This window comes from Haliaeetus albicilla, chromosome 25 (assembly GCF_947461875.1).
Source record: "Haliaeetus albicilla chromosome 25, bHalAlb1.1, whole genome shotgun sequence".
Taxonomy (NCBI): domain Eukaryota; kingdom Metazoa; phylum Chordata; class Aves; order Accipitriformes; family Accipitridae; genus Haliaeetus; species Haliaeetus albicilla.
In genome coordinates, this window is record NC_091507.1 from 15,995,765 (window position 1) to 16,021,975 (window position 26,211).

The 26,211-nt window shown below is 38.9% G+C and overlaps 1 protein-coding gene across 22 annotated transcripts in view; it reads right to left on the bottom strand.

Moving 5' to 3' along the window:
* INPP4A (inositol polyphosphate-4-phosphatase type I A) overlaps positions 1-26,211 on the bottom strand; it is a 130,159-nt gene that overhangs the window by 30,959 nt on the left and 72,989 nt on the right. For 10 of the 22 annotated variants that reach the window (XM_069770025.1, XM_069770011.1, XM_069770017.1 and 7 more), the window contains 16 exons: positions 24,714-24,776; positions 22,025-22,243; positions 21,150-21,194; positions 19,007-19,125; positions 18,776-18,892; positions 17,643-17,722; positions 14,867-15,020; positions 13,797-13,887; positions 12,985-13,132; positions 9,259-9,389; positions 8,800-8,904; positions 7,872-7,980; positions 6,159-6,176; positions 3,369-3,552; positions 1,792-2,010; positions 366-639 (listed from right to left, as the gene is read on the bottom strand). In XM_069770025.1, coding sequence (XP_069626126.1) covers positions 366-639; positions 1,792-2,010; positions 3,369-3,552; positions 6,159-6,176; positions 7,872-7,980; positions 8,800-8,904; positions 9,259-9,389; positions 12,985-13,132; positions 13,797-13,887; positions 14,867-15,020; positions 17,643-17,722; positions 18,776-18,892; positions 19,007-19,125; positions 21,150-21,194; positions 22,025-22,130 — 1,900 coding nt within the window. In that variant the 5' untranslated portion in view covers positions 22,131-22,243; positions 24,714-24,776. Of the gene's footprint in view, positions 1-365; positions 640-1,791; positions 2,011-3,368; positions 3,553-6,158; positions 6,177-7,871; positions 7,981-8,799; positions 8,905-9,258; positions 9,390-12,984; positions 13,133-13,796; positions 13,888-14,866; positions 15,021-17,642; positions 17,723-18,775; positions 18,893-19,006; positions 19,126-21,149; positions 21,195-22,024; positions 22,244-24,698; positions 24,777-26,211 lie in introns of all 22 variants that reach the window. The other 12 variants (XM_069770031.1, XM_069770029.1, XM_069770028.1 and 9 more) reach the window with 7 other exon arrangements.

Here is a 26,211-nt window from a genome sequence, read left to right on the forward strand (position 1 = left end):
TTATAAAGGTTCACTGTAATGAGCTTTGATTGCTGCAAAGAAGCTGAAGCCAACAGGAAAGCTACCAGAGGTGGTGTTTGACATATGCTAACCCAAACACCTGTTTTACCAGCTTAAAACACCTGGTATGAAAACCAAATGCCACTGTCATCAAAGGATTTGGCAATGATTTCAGTGGGATCAGGATTTCAAACTAAGTAATGGGTTTAGCAGCTCCCAGTACACCACCAGCCCTTTCTGCCTGACATCAGCGCTTAACTCCACCACTGAACTAAAAACACATGGAAGGATGTAACAGAGGCCTAGGAACGATGCCAGCGCACAGCAAGAGAGCAGCAGCAAGAAGCAGCGTCTGGCATACGCACTTGTCTTTCTGAGAGAATGGCATGCACAGGATGGTGTGGATGAAGGTGGTGGTGAGGATGATGAAGGTGGTGAGGATGATGAGGTCTCATTTAAATCTTCTGGATTTATCCAGTAGGCACGAGTGTCCCGATTACCTTTCTTACTAGTACAACTGATGTCGCACTGGAAAACATCTTCGCAACTGTCACTTTGCAAGCGCTCCTTCTGCAGAAGTTTGTCCACTCTCTGTATAATACACTCCAGACTTTTGTCAACATTCAACCAAACTTTCTCCTTAAAAGAAAACATTTCTTTCTCAATTTAAAAAGAGACATTAGGTAACAAATCCCTTGGCAATATATTTTCTCCTGTGATTCCAGTCACAACTCCTCTGCAAAGTTTCCTCTGGGCTACTGCATTTACATTTTTGCACACACAAACTCTGGATATATAAATAACATATACCAGCATGTCAACAATATCTAGCAACATGACTTGTGTGGTAAATTGCAAAGCTATTTTCTAAGTAAATTTGCTGAACAATTTTAAGTGCCTCTTCCTGCACTATTATTCCAATTTGCAGTTGGCACTATTGTTTATTCTTGAAACTCACGTTTGACATAATAGTTGTATACAATCACACATCTTTTTTCCTATATAACTCAGTGAGTAACAGATAAAATTACTATATTGTATTACTATCTAAATAACTGAATTGGCTTTATTCATATCTCATTACTGTGAGTTTGACTGTAAGCCAAAGTATGCCAAAATGATTAAAACTAGCAAGGATCCATTTCCAAAATGAATTGAATCTAATTTCTAGATTGATATTTCACAATATTAATTATGGTTTAATTAATCTTGACTATTTTTGAGATTTAGCTCACTTCTGTTTATATTACACAATGACACGATGACAGAATTTACACAGCCCAATTCTCATTTCAGTTGGCAGTGTGGTATGGAAAACCATTTAAATTCTTTGTGCAGACAGTTTTAAAATGCTGTTCGTAATCAAAACAGAGATGGACTGCAAGTTCTAAATATTTAGATGAGAATAAAAGCCAGGAAGGCTGAATTGTACAGCTAACACAAGCAAAACATGCTTTATCTTGGAGAAGTGTAAGAGCCCTTTGTAGTATGGTCAGTTTTTTTACTTTAAAAGGTATTTACTTTCCCTTGGAACCAACTTCAGAAAAGCCATGCACCTACTGTAATGATCTCTGCTGTTTAGGAGATCCAGAAATATTTATTAAGGCCTGTTTGTATCCCCATGCCAAGGAGGAACTGAGCAGAGAATGGAGGGAGCGTCTTTGCTAGTTGACCAATACCTCCAAAATAGTCATCCTATGTGTTTATGGTGAGCAGTTACAGACCTTATAAACAAAAAAACACAGCAAACAAAACTAAGAAAATATTCATCACGCCACTTAGCAAACATACCCATTCCTCTTCATGCCAATCCACTTGCAGAGAAGATCGGCTATTTCTTCCTGTCCATCTGGCCACGAGTGTATCTTGATCATTCCTCAGCATCACTTGCTCCCCTTCTCCAGAAGTTGGAGATGCTTTTGAAGCTATATAGTCTGGCCTTGCAGCATTCAGTCCATGTATTGAATTTGCCAACAGCTTGCAGTCACAGACTGTGACAAGTTGCCGGGTCTAAAAAGCAATAACCCCTCCACATTTTAACACTTTTTCATTATTCTGTACACAGTTTATACTATATTCTTTCTCAGAAAGAAAAAAGAAGAACTAGTATTCTGTAAAGGAAACTAACCATTGTGTAGGAGTCTCTAAGGTGCCTTTAAAATCATTTAACAGAATGGCCTTAAAAAGCAATATAGGATACCAAAACACAAAAGGTATATTTCCAAAGTCTGTACTACCATGTTAGCCTTGCAATTGTTGCAAACTTCACTAATATTTGTGCAATTCACTTTTATTTGCACTTCACTTTCCATTTGATGAAAGCTTAAAACAATGCGCATATTTATACCTCACACAATAGCTGCCACACCAGAGAGACCATGCTTAACCTCTACCATCCTGTCTGAAACGCTAACAAGACTTAAGAGGAGGGCTGACAATATAACCCATTACTCAATGCAACTTGCTCCCTGTCTTATTTAGTTGATGTTGTATTAAAGGATTTCTGTAAGTTATGTAAATATGAAAAGTATCTGGCCTGAGTCTCCATTAAAACAAACAAACAAGCCCTTACTACATTATATATACACATTGTCCAGCTGTAGAAAATCCCACAGATCAGTTATACACACTGTACTCATTTACAGTGAATATTATAATACATAATACATTTACATGGGGTCACATTATTTTTTGCACACTACATGTACCTCCCCTCCACTGGGACAATTTACGGTAAGCTGATTGGCCATTACTGCCATTTACAACCTTCAGATCTGCTTCAGGGACAGAAAAGGTCAGTAAAACTGCATTTGTTCTTCTGTCCCTGTAATCAAGATTGTGTTCAGCTGCGGGTCCAGTCTGGTCTCTGTTAGCACCCAAGCACATCAAGAAATAACTCATTTGCACCACTATAATTCAAGCAAAGGCTCTGTCACCATTATTCCTTATTTCCCCAGTGGAAAAATACAGGATTGTTTCCTTAACTTTTGCCCAGTTGCTGCTGCTTGACAGATGACTCAGAGGAACATTAAAAAACCCCAGGTAGTTATGGAGAAAAGGGTAGAAAAGAAAGTGAAGAATGCACATTTCTGGAATATGATGAATGAAGAGAGGGAACCAGAGGACACTGCCCTCCACTGCGCTCTCAAGAGGAGGTGAAGGCAAGAGTGTGAAAAGTAGGAGACAATCTAAATAAAAAGTAGCAAATTTTAAAGGCTGGTCTGATTTTGCTTTTTCTTTAGGACTGTACGTGTTACAATACACTACTGAACAAGGTAAAATAGATGTTTCAAGAAAACCTACTGAAGATAGAGACAGAGAAAAAAAAATACACCGTGTTTCAGTGTGGAAATGTATTATTCTCCTACCTTGTCTGCTAGGATGGCAAGTGTTCTTTCAAGGCCATTAGCTGATCTATCCTTGGCAGCTCTTGAGAGCCTTTCTGCATAGTAACTGACTTGCGTTTTCAGGGTGTTGATTTGTGCAATAATTTCCTTTGCTCTAACAATGTCCTGTGGGATGTATATTATAGACTGGGAACTTGTTGAAGTGCTGAAAAAGAAAGACTGATTTTAGGGGGGAAATTGATCTAGAGGTACACACATTACAGTGGCATGCTGGGGAATTAATGGCAGACAACAAAAATTTACCTAAGCTAGCAATCAACAGTGAAAGGCCAGTGGGCAATTGCACAGCAGGAACATGATCCTAGAGCCTTCTCTGTCTTTACTGAAAGCATTTAGATGAAGATTTACTAATCCCTTATGCCAAGGGGTTGTGGGCAGAGCTTGTATACCAGAGGGACAGCTTTGCTGAGGAGAATGCGGGTGATAGATTTTGCCATCAGACAGAGAACCACTGTTTGCACAGACAGCTTGCCCCACTCTCCCTCTCCTTACAACACAGACACTTCACTAGGCCCTGGTTTGCAAATCTGTTTTATCACATAGATACTAGCACCATTAAAAGAAAATCTGCACTCCTTATAACATAGAAATGCCACCCAGATCTGCAATGCAAACACTGTGGTTTTAACACAAAATCCTTCTGCTAGTATACCATTTCCTCTGTTGCAGGTCTGATTCAAGTTACACCAGCAAAAGCAATCTTAAGATATATAAAAAATAATCTCCAGGCTAATCCAAGGACCCTGTCCTTGGTGTAGCTTCTGTTAGCACACACTTACTATGCTAAACTAGGGACACAATACAACTCTCCCTATTATAAACTCAGCTGTAACAATATAAAGCAATAACAAATTTTGGCCTTTTCCAAATAGTAAGGAAAATAAACTAGACCAATAAAGTATATCTTTATATTGCGATACTGCAGCTCCACTAAGACTGCTTACTCGGCAGCGGAGGAGAATAGTTTACATCCTCTAAGTTTAGATGTCTACAGAAGTTGCTTATCCGGTCCAAGACAGATGCTTGGACTACCTCTGTAACTGCTGGAGAGAGAATAGCACTTCTAAAGGGTGATTTAATCCTACCTGAGAAGAGCCACTCACAAAAGCTGCCTTTTAGCTTAGGAAATTTAAGCTTTAAGCTGAAGTTGTGTTCTTAGTTAACTATTTGGAACCAACCCACCACTACTCCATTTGCCAGGCAATACGCTGGTTTTTTCCTCCCAGTAAGAAAGCCATGCAAAGATCAGGCCTTTACATCAGCTCCAGCTGTGACAGGTGTGATGCCCATTCATGACTTGGCATCAAGCATGAGGTGACATCAACTGTGTATTATCTTAATTTTATTCATTTTTTTCCAGTCATGAATGGTTTCAGCATAGTAACAGCACAGAAGAACCAACTGTTTGCCCCAATCTCAGCACTGTTCATGGGACACAGCTACACTGAGAAACTACACAGACAGGAGTCTCTTTTCCAGGCACAGTTACCTCAGGTCATGACCTCCGAGGAGTATGAATTCCTGTGCTAACCCTAGAGCAATACTGTTAATTTCTGCAGTGTGTCTGTGAGGTAAGACAGGAGGGTTGCATGGGGCACACTTTAAAATCATTGCCACAAATGCCAATTCTAGTCCCTTAACTGATATTAAGGCAAGGGGGGAGCTTAATCCCAGTATCTGTCTGAGGTCCATTACAATAAAAGATGGGGGATTTGTTTTCAAAGGACATAATGCACAAGTGATTCTTGAAAGAGTTTCCTTATTTGTGTCCCTCTGGTTACCCACCTGAGTGGAGCAGAGAACAACCACTCCTCAGTACTGCTGCACCATATAGCAAATTAATCTCAGCTTTTAGGACTTTACCTGTACATGATTTGTGCTCTCTATTAACCAGTGATCTTAGCAACAATTCCTCTGAGCAATTTTTTTCCACGACAGTGTGGTTAACATGCATAAAGACGTATTTGGCAGGAAAGGCCATGCAGCATGTCGAGGTCTGATTTATTACATTTTTAATCACAAACATTTGCTGGGATGATTGGGGGGAAAATTTATAGTGTAAAGATCACATATATTTACTTTCCAACCTGCAATTGCTTTTTCAAATGAACAGCTCTCATTGTACTATATCAGCAAACTGTAACACAGCCTTAAACTCTCAGTGAATTAGGGGTTCAACCTTTAATATGAATAATTTAGAGCAGAACTTCTGCGCTGTTGAACCATCAAGTATTATTTCCTTTTCATAGCACTGACCACAACATGAAGAAAAATATAAAAAAGTTAAGTGAAAATGTTTAAATGAAGACATGGATTACAAAAATATAAACCATGCCCAATCTATCACCATAAAGATTTAAAAATACATAGAGTTATCTTAATCATCTTCCACCTCTGGCGGAAAGTTTCTCTCTCCAGGCAGTTTTCACTGGAAATAACAAGAGGAAAAGATATAAAATTCTTATGTTCTGATCTTCAGCTTTCTAACTTCTTATGATCAGAGAGAGCCAGGAAACCAGCTGTTCATTACAAACATTGCAGATGAAATGAAATTCATTCACACACCATGTTCTACAAAGCAGCTACAATTACTTAGAGCACAATTAGGGATGCCATGATACACAACATTAAAAAGCCCTGCACACTTTAAAACATATCAGATCTTCGCCAAAGAAAAGAAAGAAAAGAAAAATAAAACAACACAAAGAACAGAAACCCTCTCTACAGAACTCTCAGAAACAGAAAACTCACCAACACTCCTCATAACTGCTAAAAAAAACAAAAAACCAAAATAAAATTAGCAGATTGTTAGCAAATACCAAAAGCAGAAAACAAAACAAAGGATGTCTGTGGAAATAACTTATCTGAGTCATCTTTTCAACGAGGTGGGTACATAACGATTAAACTTGTAAGCAAAAAAACACAGATTGCCAGATGCCCATGTGTTGTTCTGGGGAAATGTTGTAGAGGTACCAAGCACAGTTTTGCCAATGAAAGGAGAAAGAACTGAATGATATCTATGTAAGTGAAACTGAGATGGATCTCAGTTCTACTATACCGGCTTTTATGATAACATAGAAGTACTTAAAAGGAAAGTTATTCTTCAAATGTTGAACCTGCAGTTTTCATGGACCCAGACGGAATAGTTCTGTAAAGCTTAGAGGAAAAGTACTGGATAGAAATTAAGCTCTCCAATCAGCATAATTACTGGGTGAGGGGAAGCGTGTAAAAAAAAATAAAAAATAAAAAGACACGGGAACTTAGATATTGCACGAGTGAGGCCCACTTCAGTAGCTAAGCTGACAGAAGGAGGTTATTTCAGAAAGCAATAGTGGTATCAAAAGAACAGGAAGGATGAGCCTAGCATACCAGTGTTGCCAGGTTTACAGCTTCCTCTAGTCCTATCCTAGAGCACTCTGTAAGTCAGGAATAATTACACCAGGCATATTTTTTGCACCAATCTTTTTCTCAGTACATATCTGACTGATGTTCACAGGATGCTGCTATTCACTTCTCCACTGCCAAAATTAATTTTGCAGTTGGCAGAGCCTTGTTCCCACATCACTCCCTCCTCCCATCAGCTCGAAATCCTACAAATCCTCTCTTTGGAAGGGCATTATCAAGGTCTCCTCTTCCCTTGCTACAACGACTCCTGGTCCCGCTGCTCTCTTTGTTTTTTAAATTCTCCATACTGCAGCAAAAGTAATGCAGACCCAGACACCTTTATCTGTTCCTTGGGAGCTGGAGTGGGTGCCATGCAGGTCTCTCCCTTTAGCATATATGACCTCCCCAATTTCTGCCCCTTCCTCTAGTACATATGATTGCACTTCCAGAGAGGTCACTAGACAGTTCCTGAAGACAGGACTGTGGAGGCCCAGTATCCTGCCCGTAGAGCAGAGCAAGGCCAGATTCAGAAGCCTAATCTGTGCGCAAACCTTAAGGCAATGCAGAAAAGCCTCCAGCAATAGCCCCAGAACTAAACCCAACTTTTCAACAAGGAATTTGCTATTGGGCACAGCTGTTCTGTACTAAAGAGAGTTCAGCAACACGACCTTGAAGCTATGAGAAGGGTGAAAGTCTCCTGAAAATAATGGGTTGAAAGCATGATGTAGTGCAGCTGAGGAGGTTCTAAAGACAAATTCTCTAATCCACAATTAGGCAGAACCCAAACCCAGCATCTAAAATAGCTAACCTAATGAACCAACAAGTATTCAGGAAAATTAAAGATTTCACTAAAAAGACTATTAGAAAGGGCCCATCAGTAAACAAACAAATATGGTAATATAAAGGGGAAACTGTTTTCCCTCTCCTTCTTCGGAAAAAACATGGAATAATCTTCACATTGTATAGTAGAACTATTGAATGAAGTGCAGCAAAAACATAGAATGGAGTGATTTTCCAAATCACTAAGCATGGACTAGGAGGAAAAGGCACAGTAACAGCTGACACGACATTTCTACTTACTGTTTCTTTGCCTCTTCAAATTTATGCAGCTTTTTCCGCAAGCCACCTGATTTAAAGCCTTGACAATGAGCTGCTGGTGCTCCTATGGTGACTATGTCGTAGTTCTGATCTGGGATGGACAGAAAGGACTTACAGATGAAAGCTTGTCATCTTTAATGTGGACAAACAATCATGGAAATTCAAAAACTACTCTGAAAGTAATTTTTGTAAAACTTTGTGCCAGTGTTTTGAAGGACAGGGAAAACTGAATTGTTTTATAGGCCCTGGAAATCCATCAAGTACTTTTGAGGTGAAAGAACCATACTTGCATGCAGGTCCTCTGTTTCTTAATCTAGAAGACTGTCAGTGAAAAAGAAGCCTTGAACATTGGTCTTTACACAAAACCTGCCATTACTGGAATCCCTCACATGGATACATGGGACAACTGTGTGTCCATAGTTAGTGGGAATTACTGTTAAAAGAATGGAAAACCTAGGTTATTCATGAAGAAGAAGGCTTGATGTGAACAAATTGGTGTGATTTTGCATAATTGTACATGATGGTTCCAGCGAAAAAGCGCACAAGCTTAACAACAAGCAACAGTCAGAATCTTTGCTATTTTGCTACAATTCAAATGACTGGAAGGGACATAGCAGCTTAACCCAATATATTCCCTAGTACAAAGGCTGACTTGTGTCACGTAGAGTACAGTCAACTCCAGAACTTAGTTTTGCCACCTGTAGAATAGTGATAATTATACTTACACCTCTTCTTTTGCAAAGAGATTTGGAACTTGAGGATAGGAGGTGCTACAAAAATGCCAGGTAGCACTAGTACTGCAGAGCAGTAGTGTGTAGAAACTTGGCTACATGGAGGATATATGAGGATGGAAATCATAAAATGGAGAGAAAAGTAACAGAACAACATGAAGAAAGAAAGAAACAAATACCTGATCCTCCATCATCCTGGACTCTCATTCTCTGTATATGTAAATTCGTAGGAACAAATTCCAATTTTTTATCAGCTTTCAAGCTACTGGCTTTAAATGAAGGACCTGAGAAATGCAGGAGAAAATTAAGTATAAAAACCCTCTGCTTATGCTAAAACATTCAAGGAGCTTCGTTCATCATTTGCTATGTGCTGAAAATAAAGCAGAGAAAAAGAAAAAAAATAGATGTATCTTTCTGTTACTGTTCATAATTGTTCTCTACTTTCAGGGTAAAATAAGAGAATAAATAAGGCAGACAAATATTCCCAGATCATTAGCAAGCTCGTAATAAATGTTAATAAGGAAATCTAATAATAGTATTTTTTACTCATTAAACTAAAACATTCTGTGTTCCCAATTTCAGAGAAGTACTAACAATCACAGTTGAGAAATATCACGTTATTATGAAAAAGAAATCACCTTTATACTGGTGCAGGTCAGTTAGATTTTCCTGGTAAGTTAAAATAATTGTTTGGTACTGAGTAACTATTTGTCGACGAAGGCTTTCCCAACAAGGAGACAGTTCTCCCAATTCTTCTAGTTCACAAACCCTGGGGGGTGGGGGTGGAGGGTGGAAGGAAAAAAGAGAGGTGTTTAGCTCCATTGTCCACTTGACCAAGAACGAGTTTCACATTGTATCAGTGTAGCACCATCCTCAGCTGACATTCTCAATTCACTCTGGCCTAAGTTACTCATCAGACTGGGAATGCTTCCAAACCTATGTCCCAAAGCTCAGCTGTTGAGCTCTACTCCAAGGTACATAGGTTCCTCACAGGCAGAATGCACTCTGTTCCTCTCAGGAGCCTCAGGTGCTGGTCAAAAGCAAAGCCTCCCACCTTTCTGCAGGAGCTCTCAAACTATATGGTGATTTGCAAATGATGGGCACTGTCATCATGCCAGGTGACTTGGGATGATGAAGACCTTTTTAGGCCACTCAAATTAAATCAGAACTGTGACAGAGGTTAGGTGGAAGATTAGCACCTAACTGACATTAAGTACAGGGAGTATCTGCGCTGGCCAGGTATCTACACAACAGTTTTCAAGGCCAGGCAGGGAAGGCCTAAGAAGCGTAAGCAGTAACAAGGGTTTGTAGACACAAAAGATGAGCCAACAAAACCTTCATCTGAGATTCAGGATTTTATGCACTCAAGTTTCACTGTAGGTGGAATAAAGGACAATTGGACACCCCTAGATATGAACAGGAAAACCTCTGGCATTCTTATTGCACCCTGACTGGTAGGATTTCAGTCACACATGGCAATCCTGTGTTACATACTGTTCCCCAACAGTGCTGCTGAGAAAATATTCAATGTATTTCATGTCATGCTTGTATTACTGTCTTCTTGAATTAAGATATTATTTGGAATAAAGGTAGAAGGAGAAAAGTAAACAAGTCAACACCAGACACAATTCAACAGCACATTACCCCAGAAAAGGTAGAACAATCAGCTGTCAAAAGGATCCAGCAGTTCTTTTTGCAGTTCTCTCAATATCCCTAATCCATAGTTTTAATCAATTGTCTCTATATAATTTAAGACAGCATTTCACAGAACAATTTCCACTCCACAGTATTTAGGATATTATCAAAAGGAAGCAAATTTTCAAGAAAAACATCAGATTGATTTGCCAATAGGCAACAGTGTAAACTATATTTATCAGTGACTTGGAAAACAACACTTCCAGCTTCACCTTGTAAACTGCTTCTGCATAAGATGCTATTATGACTACCTTGTCAAACTCCCTGCTCAAAACTAGCCATGCATCTGAGCCCAGGTCTTCCTGAAGTAAATTCACAGCTTAGCACTTCAAGTTTACGTGTTTGTCCCATAGGGCTAAGACAGCTGGGGATGTGCACACCATAAATAATTAGGTAGTCAAAATATCCCCCCCAGTTAGATGTTTCCTTTCAAAGAGCTCTGGCCCTGAATAGCTTTATGTAAGAGAAAGCAGTTGTGATTATCCAAGGACATTTTAAAAGTCACCAGGATGTTAAGACAGAAGCAGCTGTGCTTGTGTAGCTAGCTGTCCAGCATTCCTCTGGGCTGCAGCACAGAGAATGGAGAAAAAAAGAGCTTGGCCAAATCTGAGAGATCCTATGAATACAAAGTGTGATCATGCATATCATTGAGGGTCACCTCAACTAAACAGAGAGAACGGAGTTTTTCTTGCTAATTACACAAAAGTCGTATTTACCTTTGAGCCACACAATTCAGAGCATACAAAGTTGTATTAGCAATCACCTGGGCTGTTATTAACCCCTAACAGTATACAATATGTATCCATCGATCTATATATGATTTTAGCAAGAGCCTCTGAACAGTCACATTTCATGGCTAAGGCCTTAAGAAACTTCACTGTGCACAGTCTTACAGAAAGCCACATCTTTTTTCCCCATTCACCCTAAATTCTCCTCTTATTACCTTCAAGTCCTTAAACTACATCCATCACAGATGGCACCTTATGGGTAAGCTTGCCAACTCTTTACATTATTATGGCTGTACCTCATAATGAATTGGTGCTTTTAAATGTACTGTGAGAAAAGCTGCAGAGAAACAAAGATATAAAATAAACAATGAATAACCCACGTCTAAATGAGTAATGGCATATCCCAAGCCCCCTCCATCAAGGTTGTAGCAGGACAGCTAGGCAAGATACAACATTCACTCTCTAGAATCTAAGATCTGACTACTCCTACTAAGTGCACGTCACTAAAAACCAAAACTCAACAGCAGGAAAAAAAAACCAAACCAACAACCCCCAAAACCCAACCAATGTGACCAATGTGGACTTCGGAAACTCAGTCATGTCATGCATTAGTTTTTCCATACATTACAAAAAGTCACTGACATCTTCCAGTGTGAACTTATCATTTCTGCAAAATATGAAAATACCTGAAAGCACCATAGACTACTTCTGCCTGCTCATATGGATTAACACATGATTTTCTTTCACAATATCCCAAAGGAATTGAAATGTATTAATATAGGATAATGAGAGCACTAGACAGTTTTACTTTTAATTAAGGTCAGGCTTACTTAGGTCTCTAGGAGTGAATTCAAACACAGCCAAAATAAAAACGCAATACTCAAAAATACAGCTAATATTCTTTTACCATCCCCATCTTGCTTTCATAAAGAATACACAAACCACTACGCAAACCACAGCCTACAAATGTAGAGAAGTAAAACTCATAAATGAGTATGTTGCCTGGAAGAAAGTTAACTGCTTCGAAAAGAAGCAAATTCAGAATAAACCCACAAAATGCAAGAGATTTCCTTCTCCCTCCCACCTCCTAAAATGAGAAAAAGTCATTACTGTCCTACAGTGTCTTATTTTACTTGCTTTTATTCTGTTTATTTTCCATTCAAAACTACTCTTCTGACTCTCAAAGCCATCTCTTAACTCACTGAGTGAAGCCAGTGCTCCTGTCATCTATCTTTGCTTTGCTTTCATAGCACAGAAGTCAACTGACTTTTTCAAAGTTCACCTTAAAAGTGATTCGGATTTTTCTTTCCTGTCTGCTACCCTAATTACTCATTCCACTCAGCTGGTTTCTGTGTTGTCTCTGTTCCTCTCTCAAAATTCTCAGCAGCTGGAGTTATTACTCTTTCATTTATGCTGTCTCATCTATCCAGACTTCCCCCCACCTATGAAACATTGAGATATGTTTTGTTTTTAATTCAACTTCATTTTTCTCTTTATATTAAAATAAACCATGTTTAAAAAAAAGTGTAATGAAGTATATAGATGATGATATATATAAAAAGATAATGTATTCTAATGTGCTGGTCCTAATACAGTCACACAACTACAGAATAATATATTCTGTGGCCTTATCAATACTTTTGAGAGGAACAGATAACCCCTAAGTGCAGCAAACTGCAGTCTGATCCTAAGTGTTCACTATGCCAACAATTCTCTCCCATCAGCACCTCTGTATGTTCACATTACCATATGCTGAAGGCCAAACACTATACTCTGACATGAAATTCTTATTCACTGTAACTGTACAGTCAGAAACTTGCTTCTTTTACTATTTTTTCTTCAGTGCCTCTGTGCATTAACACATATATATTCCTTGGTAACTAAGTAACAGCCATATCACTGCTGTATTACTACTGCACATGTAAACCGGCCCGAACCCACCTTGCTGCATCTTCTTCTAGAAGAAGCTTCACAAATTGCCTAGGGATGTGCAGCGACAGAATGCTCTCAGCCATCTGCTCCAAGATCCTCAAATGGTTTCCATCAGTGGTTGGGAAGCGATACATTCGGCAAATGGCACCACCAAACACTAAAGAATTAAAATCTTGTTATTTAAGCATAGGGTTTGAGTTAAAAGCATACAAAATCTCTCCTTTTTAAAGTAAATGGCTTCGATTGACTAACATGCTGTAACACACTGCTGTAAAGATCTGGTTTAACCAGGCATCAGTCTAGCTTTTCCAAGCATGGTTGTTCTGCAATGACCATTCTTCCAGTGTTTGCAGGAAAAGCCTCCAAATGATTTAAAACACTGGTAAGGAAATGAAATATATATTCAACTTTTGAAATACTTTTTTTTTTTTTTAATGTACTGTGCATTTTCCTCTCATACAATCATTTGCTGGAAAACTAACCTTTCTTCAAGAATTTTTTTTAAAACCAACTGCTTTCCTCTGTCTCTCCCCTCACCCCCCCTGAAAATTGCTTAGGAATAGACTAGCAAATTGCATGGAAAATTTTATACTACAGTGAACTTATTGACAAAAATTTGTTTCTGCTGTTTTTACTATACAAAATAGTGCAAATGATAAAATAATTTATTCTTGTATGACCCTCAAAGGGCTGCTCAATCAGCAGCCTGTTCCTATTCAAATGAAACATCTGCTTAAATGCCCTGGGGCCACAGGCAGACAGCATGAGATTAGCTTTTATTGATACCTAAAGTTTACTTGTTACAGCCCACAGCAGCTTACCAGACTTCAGTAGTGCATCTTTCCGTAACGAAGCATATTTGGATCTGATTCCTAAAGATTCTGTTAAACTTTCATCAACTGGCAACACAGTCTAAACAAAAACAAAAACCACAAATAGTAAAGAATAAAACCTCAGTGCCAGGGCAATATGCAGTGATGACCCTATTACACAGACTTGAAAGGAATATTCAGCACATCGTTAAAATAAATATTTGAAATATGTTTACTGTGGGCAAAAAATACTGCAGGCTGAAATAATAAATCCACTTAAACGCTACAATCTAAGCACTCTTATTTACTTCTACTGCACAGTTCAAAATGCAGTAAAAATTTTCAGCCAACCCTTCAACTACTTTATCTTAGCACAACTCCAGCGTCCTTAAAGGTACTGCATCAATATGGGGCAGCTACAGGTCTGGCTGGATACAAAGTGATACTAATCCACACTGTGACTGTGATACACAGATACGAGTGCAATTATCACCAGGATATTCAGAACACAAGGTTTACAGAATTAAACATATCTCTAGGCTGAGAAAGCACTATAAATATCTGCTCTTAGACAAATATTTGGGGATCAGAAAACAAATAATAATCCGGTTTTCAAGTAACCTGTTCAGTTTTATTAAAATCTTCCAAGTTGCCTGTGAAAATTCTGAAAATTCCCTGAGCATCCCCATTACAGCTTTGCTTAATGCCACCTTCCAATTCTCAATGTGAACTGGAATACCACATCTTTGTGAAACTGGTTATCAATGCACCAAGTGCACCAACGTACAGTACCACAATCCTATTCTGATGAAGGGCATAAGCACTTGAAGCTAAAGCTTAATCACTGTAAACTAAAATTTTCCCCAAGACTTTTAACCCCAAACATGAGCACCAGGAGCTCTGCAAAATAGAAAACTGCTTCATCATCATTAGGCTGCTCTTTACGGTATTTTCAAATTGTAAAGCACTACTAAATATCAAGATGGACAGGAAAGTTGACAGCAGATGTCAACCTAGCTTATTTCAATGCTGGCAATAAATCTGCATTTTTCTGAATTTGACAGAATGCTCATACTCACCCTTCCATTAATTGTATCGGGTGACCTTGTGACTGGAGGCCTTTGGTCAGTTTTTTCCTCCATTTGCCATCCAATAACTGTAATGTTACCTACACGGTCACTTTCAGCCGACCTGCAACAAACACTCTGCGTTGAGATTTTTTTGGAGGTGGACCTGTTTATCAACAAGGGAACACTTATAAAAGGCTATTAATCTTCAAACTTAATGAACACTTTAAATAGGAAGCTTTTCAACTTCATTTTACGTATTTTTATAATGCATTATTCCAACAGGAAAATGCTCTCATCATTATGCAGGGACGCTGTACAGACCTCCTAATTGAAGACAACCTAAAACCATGCACGTGTTTCAATACTTCTGTAAAGCCAGAAAGAGTTCAGATTTTACAATTAGCCTGTTGTAGGCAAAAGCAGCTTAAATTGTGAACATTAACATGGAGCAGATAATTGGATGTACATGCACACGTGTGTGTTCGCGCCTGTGCGTGTGAATGTCTGAAACTGAACTTTTAAACTCTTTATCAGAAGCCTGCTACCTGCTGGCTGCAACTGGTACAGTTGCAACTGGTAAATTTTGATAATACATGGACTAAACAGAAGTAGCACATCCCAAATCTTCCACTTAATAAAGAAGTCAGTCAAGGCCACCAGTTAGGAGGCTGATCACATCTTGTGCTTCTGCAGATAGACTATTTAGATTAGAAAACTGTGGGCCTGACAGTCCAGAAAGAAAAGCTGATGCTAAAAAGAAGGATCCTGAAAAGAAGTGGTCTAGGGAGGAAGAAGGTGAAGATTCTCAATGGAGGAAAGATCCTCGAGGTGGAGGAAGATCCTGGAGATCAGGGAGTTGCGTGGAAACAAATGCCAGGGACCGCTGGGGACCCGGCCACTAACCGCTGAGACAGGTCACCAACAGCTGGGCAGCTGCACAGCACAAACTGATACCACTTTCTGTCCCACCTTCCCAGACCAGCAGCCATCTCCTTGCTGGGGAGAGAGGCTGATACCGTGTGAACACATGACTGAGAGGGGGAAGTGAGGGAGTGAGTGAGTCAGAGAATCAAGTGGGGTAAAAGCTCTAATCTTGCTGGATTTTAAATACACAACAGTACCCAGATCTACCATGGCTGTCATTTATTCTGTCTCACCCATAACACAGTAATTCTGGCAGAGACTTTATGTTATTATTTTAAGACAGATTCTAAATGGTATTTTAAGATTGTTGTTTACATGTAAAAAATGCTTGGACAACTAAGACAAAAAAAAGAAGTCTACAGAACAAACAATACTGTGGAGGCAAAAGAAATAAGCACACAAGATGACTACAAGAAAAGGTTTAAGTATTCAAATCATGCAGCTTGTTTACAGACACCACTCAGCATCCAGCTTATACATCCGAGGGGTAACGTGACAATGAGAAGACATGCATGTATTCACATACTTTCATAATCAGAATATACTTGGTATCAACACAAGAGAGTTTAATAAAGTCCATTTTCAACTTAGTCATGAAAGAATAAACCTAACAGAATAACCATGTCTAACACACAACCATGAAACTCCTGCCACCACACTCCTGCCCTTTTTCATCTCCCTCAAAGCACCCTCATCTTCACAGTCTGATAAATTAGACTATTTTACCCACCATCAATGTCATACTTCTGGTGCCTTTTCTGACTCATTTCGCTCATCTGCTCATCCCCGTTAATTCATATCAATTTTTTCTTTACAACACATTGTGGAAAAGCCAAAAACCTTACCCGTCTCTTCTCTTAGCATGACAAGCTTTGCCCATGTTTTGTTAGTTGTGTCTGGGCTAAGAAATTTCTGCAAGTTTATCACAGTCACTGTTTCTAGCACTGATTATGCCGATACTACCAACATCATCTTCCTCAGTCTCTCTGATTATGCTTCCCCCCTTCAAGTGACTTCCCCTTGCCTTCTCTGACAGGGATGCCTGTCCTACTTTCAACACAATACTACTACAGTGTGCATTTACACATCAGAGCTCTCCTTCCTTAATCTCACTTTGCTTTCTTCATTCTTCCCCAATCCACTACTTAACGCCGTCCCACACTGGCTCTCAAGAGTGTGGTTTGATTCCTATGATTAGAACTACTACCTTAAGGATTGGTATTAGACTCACACCCTCTTTTTCATTCCCTCCTGGGTCATGTTCCTTCCACAAAAGTTCCCAATATGAATTAAAGTAGAAAATTACAACAATCAATGTTGCTGTAATGTGACTCCTCCTATTCCTCATGCATTATATTGATAAACACACTATTTAGCAACAAATACACAATTTAGCAACACGTAGGTGTTGAAATAGTAAATAGAGCCTAGATTTATCTAAATCAAGGTATTCCAAACAGGTAAGATAACCCCTTGTTTCAATGGGTTTCATTCTCCCCATCACAGCCTCTTTATACATCAGCATGGTTAAAAACACTTTATTTTGCCACTCTCCACAGACACATACACTGAGGTAATAGGTTGAAATACACAAAAATGGAATTGGTCTTGACAATACTTTCCTGACTTGTAGAACTAGAACCAATGTGTAACATTATTCACCATGTTGGAAAGGTCTTGTTCACATGTTTTAATTATCATGCAATATAAAATAGTTTCTCCTTAATAGAGGCCTGGAACTAAAAAACTAACCAACCAACCAAAAGGTTTTCATCACATTTCACAGACAGTTTTCATCGCATCTTAAGCATGCTTTCAAGAATTAAGCATTAATTCCTAAATGGAGGAGAATATTACAAACCTTAGTGTTAAGTGCAACCTGTGATTCTTCTCCTGAAGAAGTTCTTTTACAGTGAACATCCCAGAACCCAACAAATACATCTGAAAGAAGATGAGTACCAGAATTGTAATTATTTACTTTTACAATGAACAAAGGTTTTGTCCACAGCACTAAAGCCCAAAATACAATTACTATGCACAAAAGTCTGAGAAGAAAAATATAATTACATATGCCCATACGTAACTAATTAAAATGCTTTAAGATTTAATAAATCTGGTAATTTATCAAAAATCCTTTTTCTGCTGGAGGACAATAAGCATTTTCCTTTCCCTAGGATTTGAGTGGAGACACCTCAAGATATACAGGCTTAGGCCCAGCAATACAGGAACACTGAAAGCAATGACTGAACAGGGCTCAGACTAAGTCAACACTTCATAGTCCCTCCCTGACCCAAACTTGGCTCCTCCTGACAAACTTACCTCCTCTGGAGGCATTCCTTTTCCCCCAGAGCCTCCCCATGAAGCACTGTATGGAGATGGACAGCTCTGCTGCCCCCGAGGAAGCCATGGAAAAGCAGACATGTGGGGCCTGAAACCGTATTTTGGGCAACAGTCTGAGAATAAATGGCCTGAGCTGCCCACAGATCCAACTAGTTACATGGGAGGGCTGGCACTTAAACTTTTTCAGTAAGGGAACAAATGTTACCCCTGAACAAAATCACTAAGGTATCAGGGCAGGGTGATTTCTGGGATTTAGCAGCTCTGTCCAAAGGGACTGTTTCATTATGGGCCCAACAGACCCAATATTTTGGCACAGGTTAGAGGCCTCAGTTAGGGGTGTTGAATCCTATTCATTATCTAGTTCAGTAAAGAGGTCCACAATGTAAGAGAACAAGTGACAGGACCTCTTAATTTAAATCAGTGGTTTCCAAACTTGCTGCAGACAAGCTTTATTTGAGAAAACTGGCAACGCTCCTCACTCTGCCAAGTCCATCTCATGGCATTTGCCCTCCTTCCCCTACCCATCTTGCTTTCTCTAGGATCAATGCCGCTACCCTTTTGCTTTCTTCCACAGAAGTTACTAGTTTTAACTCCTTGCCTCTCATTTCCTTGCTCCACACTGACTGGACAGGCAACAGAATAAAGAAAACTTACTGTTCCCTGAGATCTATCTTTGACGTCGTATACAGAGAGTTTGATTTGTGTCATTTGATTGATAAGAGAGTCTTGGAAAAAGGCAATGCTGCTTAGAAAGATAGGATTACTTGTTCCCTGTAATCATAAACAAAAAGGCAAAAATTAATGCAAGTTGGTATTTGTTAGGAAGAAATGCTTCCTGGGTTAGCTTCAATTTTAAATCTAATCCAGGAGTACCTCACCACTTACCTCAATAATTTCCGTCTGTGCATGCTTCGTCCAGAATGCCTGAGGTGGTGTAGTTACACTCACTGCTACAAAACTATTTGGTTTTCGATCTAGCGATGGAGTTAGCAGCTCACTGCAAGCTTTAGGTATGCAATAGATAAATACATTTAGATTCAGGATCTTTTTCATGTTGCTGTAAGACTCTACATTTTTACAAAAGCATATTATATACCCACAGAAAGCAAGCCATGAAGGGCCTAATATTCATTCTATCGCCACACTATAGAGGCAGACATCACTCCCCTTTGTGCATGCAAACAGTAAATATGCAACCAGATCAGTTTAGATCCAAGCTGTAGAGCTGTAATTTAAACGTGTTCTCTTTTAACATCTGCCTATCCACCCCCCTAGCACAGCTCATTAGAAGAGCATACATGCATAGGTTTTCCTCTGGGAATCTCATGAGCATGGCTGCATTTGATTTGAAGTCACGCTCCATTAAGCCCATTACCAAATGGCATTTTGCCATGGACAACCAATAGAATTGCTTGAATGTTGATCAAGCAGCACTACTATGAGGAGAACTAGCTTGTAATTGTAAAAGGACAGTAGTTTATTTCCTCTAAAATGTTATTGTGAGTTGTCCTGGTTTCAGCTGGGATAGAGTTAACTGTCTTCCTAGTAGCTGGTACGGTGCTATGTTTTGAGTGCAGTATGTGAAGAATGTTGATAACACTGATGTTTTCAGTTGTTGCTCAGTAGTGTTTAGACTAGAGTCAAGGATTTTTCAGCTTCTCATGCCCAGCCAGGGCACCTGACCCAAACTGGCCAACAGTGTATTCCATACCAGGTGACGTCCCATCTAGTTTAGGAACTGGGAAGGGGGGGTGGGGAATCGCCGCCGGGGGACTGGCTGGGGGTCGGTCGGCGGGTGGTGAGCAATTGCCCTGTGCATCGTTTGTACATTTCAATCCTTTTATTACTACTGTTGCCATTTTATTAGTGTTATCATTATCATTATTAGTTTCTTCTTTTCTGTTCTATTAAACCGTTCTTATCTCAACCCAGGAGTTTTACTTCTTTTCCCGATTTTCTCCCCCATCCCACTGGATGGGGGGGGAGTGAGTGAGCGGCTGCGTGGTGCTTGGTTGCTGGCTGGGGTTAAACCACAACATGAGTTTAACTGCTGGGAAGGGACTATGGTGAGTAGGAAACAACTACCAAAAATTTCAGTGAATGACTCTACACAATTACATTAAACTTCAGAGCCAAATTCCATTTAGCTAGATACAGATAACTACAGTGTGCTCTAACTCTGCTTCAGCTAGATGCAGAAAGTTAATTCTGAAATTCACCTGGGCAAGCAAAATGTTCAAATGTACACTAAACAGCTTTGCAGTTCTAGATATTTTTAATTTATCTGAAAACATATAAAGTACCTTATTCAGCTCTAAGGAGTGTTTAAGATCATTATTCATAACAAAACTACATACATCTGAGAAAATTTTCTAATTTTTCATTTTAAACATACTGTTAAAGAGCATAACCTTCTGAACATTAGTCCACTATTAAGCCAAGAAAACCATGCTGCAGTTAAAACTGTGAACTGAATTTTCATTAAGAAAATATTTTTCACTTATTCTTCAAGTGAGGTCACAGACTTCTTGTCCAAATTTAACTATCCCAGAAATTAGGTCGCCTCCATTTCACATTATCACTTGACAGCAAAGATCACAGGAAAGAAGGTATGTGTAATAGTTAGTAACTCTTAGAAAATATTCTGTCCTAAAATGGTGTTTCAAGCAAATCTTCAGTTTGCTTGAAGACCTGAACTGCTGATATAGTGAGACTGAAGACAGTTTCACTGTATCTTCACATAAACAAAATAAACATTTAAAAATAACATTCACATAATAAACATTTAAAATTTTACAGGACAGATGTTTTAATTACAGACTTTTAAAAACATCACAAAATCAAACTACTGGCTGCTTATCAAAAGATACTTTACAGGCAGCAAGAAAACTACCACATCTCTGTAAAAATCAAAGCAAAGTTTCAATCCTTACTATATGAAAGGCACTTCAAAATCAACAATTAAAAAACTGCACACAAACTCAGTAGCATGTATCATCAAAATTAGCATAAAAATCACTAAGCCTACCTAAACTAAACTCTAAAATCGGCTCATCTGGATCCTGAATGTTTCCTGTAAATCAGAAAAATTAACACAAGATTAGCCAAACGTTGCTGTCATGTGAAACCTTTCCTGAAGTTGCAGTCATACAGAGAAAGAAATTAAATTTATAAAAAAATTAGTATATTTAATTCAATAAGCCATGACTGGTATTTAAAATATTTATTAGCTAATCTTTGGTACCTAAAAATTATTTGAAAAACCTAAGATGATCTCATTTTATAAAACATGTTAAAATATGTAAAACTATGCAAGGTTATATGGAATATGGGAATATAAAATGTGCAATCTCAGTAGAAAACAACAGGATTAAAGCCACTCAGTGTCTGAGCCACTATTAACTCCAAATTATTAAATTGGATACATCTCATCTATGATCAGTAAATAGGGAGAAGTACCTGTCTCTCTCGCTAATCAAAGAAAGCCTCTGGTGGTTACAATCCTAACTTACTCACCATAAAAGATGAGGGAGATAATTCTCAGCTCCCAGAACTCTCTTGAAAATTTTGTACAATGTCAAACAAGGAGGTTGCCAAGATTCTTCCTAGACCTTGACATTCTTTTGGTTTTTTTCTCCCCTTGCTGCTTATTTTTGAATGATAAATAGAACTGCACAAAATCTAGTTTCTTTTTTTTCTTCCCTCTCCAATTTTAATTTTTTGTCTGTTTTAAAAATGGTAACTTTAAGATTTTTTAATTTTTTAGTATAATTCTTCTATCTCATTCCCTCCAGATAACTAGACACATGTAAATCTTCTAGCAATTAAAAGAAAAAAACAACATTAGTACAAGGTAGATTCTGAAAGGACCAACAGAGCAATAGATGACATGAAGGTACTTACCTGCTAGAGAAAGGCCTAGCATGTCAGAGGTGACATCAATGGTGGAGGCCCGTTGCACGGTGCGGGATTTTGCACCATGGCGGGGACTGTGTTCTCTTGCTGTCATTTTGTCATGAAGAACCCTTCTTTTCTTGCTGCTTGACTTTACTGATGTTTGTCTTACAGAGTAGCAGAGTGCAGCAGGTTGTCTCCAATTGCTATTCCTCTAACATTACCACACTAAGCAAGAAAGAGAGCAAAAACATACACCAAAATTTTAAGCCACTGTCAGCTACTGTTCTTTTTAACAGCAGTAAACCTACTGCCATAAAATTGCCTCAGGTAATTAAAATAAAACGCTCAAGGTAGATCCAATGCACAGTAACTCAATTTGCATGAACCGCACATCTGTAGCATTTTACTGCAAATTGTTGAAGACTGTACCACATGCAAGAAAGGCTCTTCTGTCAGAGAATGGGGGTTGCGACTCGTTAACAGACCAGCTGCTCTTCTCCTTTGTCTAAGTTATTAAACCATCCTTAATGAAGTTTCCTGGTTTTCATAATCCCTGGGGAGCACAAGTAAATTCATCAGATGGGGCCTCTGTCTGCAGAGGTAGGACAAGGGATAAGGACAAAGGGACAACAGGGTCAGCAGAATGCAGAACAAAAGGGCAGGAAATGTTGTTAGTGTCAGCACACTGTGTCATTCCAGGCTCTACTGCTATGAGAAAGGGATATTGAAAACTATAAATAAAACCTACTAGGCCAGAGTGAGGCTGAAATTCTGGGATGGTGATGGAAAGAAAAAGCAAAAGGGGATCCCTGCTGATGGGGCACATGGCAGCGTCTGTGCTTTTCTTTCCTTCACCCTACACTTTATCGGTCTACAGACATCCATGACAGTTCTTCCCCTCACATTGCCTACAAAGTGAGATGTTACGGTAGGAAAGAAACATACAGTCTATAGAAAATTTGGTTCTGTTGTTAAATGTGGTGATTTTGGTTTGGCTGATAAATTTGAATGTTCCTTCCATCAGCCACATTAGCACTGCAGTAATGGAACTTTTGTATTCATTTCATGCTATTATGACAAACTCCATTCATTTAGGAAGTGAGATTAGGAGTAAGATCTGATAAACCTGAAAGGTAGTAATACAGTGACTAAAACCTTCACAGCAGCCCCTCATTCATTCTACAAAACATTTGAACCATGCTGCATAATGGGAGCATATTTTTTTTCCTTTTAGGCTGACAGACCTAACAATGGGCAAGATGCATTCTAATTAAATAAAGCACCTAGCTTTTACTTGTGTTTTAAATAGGCATTTTAAAACTGTCTCAAGGCCTCCAAAGGAACATTCAACCTGCCTAACTTAAGTCTCTGAATTTAACTAGCCAGCATCTCCCTCTGGAGGATTTCAAAAGAATCTCTCTCTCTCCACAGGGAACTCAAGCATCTTCTTAACTAGCACTGGTTCATGTGAGATCTAAAATTTACATCCAAGTTAAACACCTAAGACAACTGAATTGAACACAACCGTGGCCACCTACCTAAGCTTAGGAATGAGATTTAAAAATGGGGAGCTCATTATAGGGAGGCAGCAATTTGGGCTGTGCCCACCAGATGGGGCACACTGTTGCCACTCAGAACTAATAATTTGCCTTGGTGATTCAACTCAGGTTTATACAATATAATGTCATAAGCCAATTCCAAATAGGAAAAAAGGGAATTCTTGAGTGGAAGAAGCAGAAATTGAGAGCTCTGAACATCCCCTTCCCAAAAGCTTCAAAACTCCGTGACAGCATACAAAACAACACCCTGCTTATAAATATAATTTATGATAGTCAAAAATTAAAGCAGGCAGTTTTCCAATTCAAATGGAATCACAGAATAGCTGAGGTTGGAAGGAATCTCTGGAGTTCATTTAATCCAACCCCCCTGCTCAAAAGCAGGGTCACCTACAGCAAGTTGCTCAGGACTGTGTCCAGTTGGTTTTGAACAAGAATGGACCTCTCTGGCCATAACTTCTCTGGCCAACCTAGTTATTCCAACGTTTGATCACTCACAGTAAAAAAGCTTTTTTTTTTTTTTCTTCCTTTTTGTTTTTTAATCTTTCAGTGGTTAAGTGTCTAGTGAACCACCAGTCCTTCTCGAATAGCACTGAATGTCCTAAGATTTGGTCAAATAAAACTTCCATCAAAATTCTTTGCCAGTTTCCAAGTCTTTCCATTCTCCTATTTTTTCTTCCCTTCTTTCAGCAATAGGTTTTCCTTGGTTTGTTCTTTATGTAATGTGACATTTAATGGTTTGTAAATCCATTAAACCTAACTGCCTAATGAAACAGAATACCTACAAAATGTGCTTGTAGAGATTTAGACAGCCCCTTCCCACAAATCCTACAAATACCTTTTTAGAGAATAACTAACAAGTTCACATAGGTACAGGTCAGACAGCAGTTAGGTTAAAGAGTCCAGCTGTTTTTCAGCTAAAATCTCTGTACTTGCTGACATCCTTAAAAAGGGTCAATCCTTGAGAAATTAAAACAGGGTCAGGTCTTTTCTTTGTTTTGAAACTATTTCTACTTAAAATATTACTGAGCGTAATAATTTTCCAAGGCACTCTAAGTTCTCAACTCTTCAATTAAATTGCAATATTAGTTTCTCACCTAAGGATACATTTTTAATTTACTTACACTGATCATACTTACAGAGGGCTCTCTTCCTCATGTGTGGATGGATTTGGCATATCATAACATCAGTTAAGTCCACATCTAAAAAATTAACAAAATAATCAGCATGAATAATCAATCTTTTTATACAGCATAAATCACAACCAACGTGCAGGTACCATTCTGAGATTAATTGTAAATTTAACATCTAATTACTAGCTCTCACATTAAAGTTTACTGAAAATAGAAAAAGAGCATGATCCTCTGCTGGACCTCACCCAGCACTAGTCATAGCAATAGCCAGTCAGAGCACGAGCACAAAAAAATAAGCTTATGCTGAAAAGGACTGACTTCAGGTCAGCATTTGGTGAGTGGGTAGAATGGCTGTAAGAAACATACATTAACGTGTTTACTGAAAGGCTTGATGCTATCAAAAAAAAGGAATGTATATGATATGTTGAGTATGAGACAGCATTTGTTACTACACTTGCTCTTCTATAGTTAAACTTTCAAAATTTTGCTGTTTGGAAGAGTTATAACCACCACTGTCAGGAGAAAAGATTCTGTGTCAAAACACAGAATTTCAAATGATCAGGATGTAGGACTATTTCTCCACTGGGTGAAATTACTATGCGAGATAGGCTTCTATGAACAGCTAGCAATATGCATACTGGAAGAGTGAATTATTTTTAAATCTACTACAGGTTAACTGAAGGTTTGTATTTGTTAGTGGTACCACCTCATTCACATTCACATTAATGGGATATACCTTTTAAGACCACCCATGTACGTCATACTACAATAAAAGGGATGGAAAAGTCCAGTCTGAGCTTTTTCACTTAATTGCCAGCCCTACCAATTACCCAAGACTGCTTAAGAACATAGGTATGAGCTCTTATCACTTATGGAAAGGATTTTATCTCACCTTAACTGCATGGGAGGCAGGTATCTGATATCAACTCACTGCCCAGGTTCTCTATATAATCAACGGTGAGACACAAGCACTTCCAGAGAATGAGTCACCATTTTCCAAGGTAGGTGGGATGAATCACCCTAGGAAGATACCCCCCTCCCCTCTCTCTCTAATTATAGAAAGAATTTAGATGACTAGCTTAGGCCTGATGCTGCAGCTGGGCAAACTGGATCCCGCCCACAGTTGTGCTAGCTCAGGCAGGGATGACTTCACTGTATTCACTGCATTGCCTGACATACCCAAATGACAGGTGCTCTGATCACTCTCTTGAATTACAACTATTTCAATAATTACAACTTTATGACCATGTTTTTGATAAAAATCAATGGAGGCAGGATTCCTACTAAATTAAAAGTAGTATTAACACAGCAGATAGTTTCCTTAGATGGTACCAAAGGCTGGTACCACTCCTGCAGCCAGCAGTCCCAAAGGCTGGTGTAACTCATGTCCAGGCAAACCCCATCCTGAAGGTGGCATGATGCATCTACACATAGCCTTTGGCTTTGTCCTTACTAATACTGCAGACAGTGGATGTTGGCAATATGTGCAGCTTTGCACTTCATG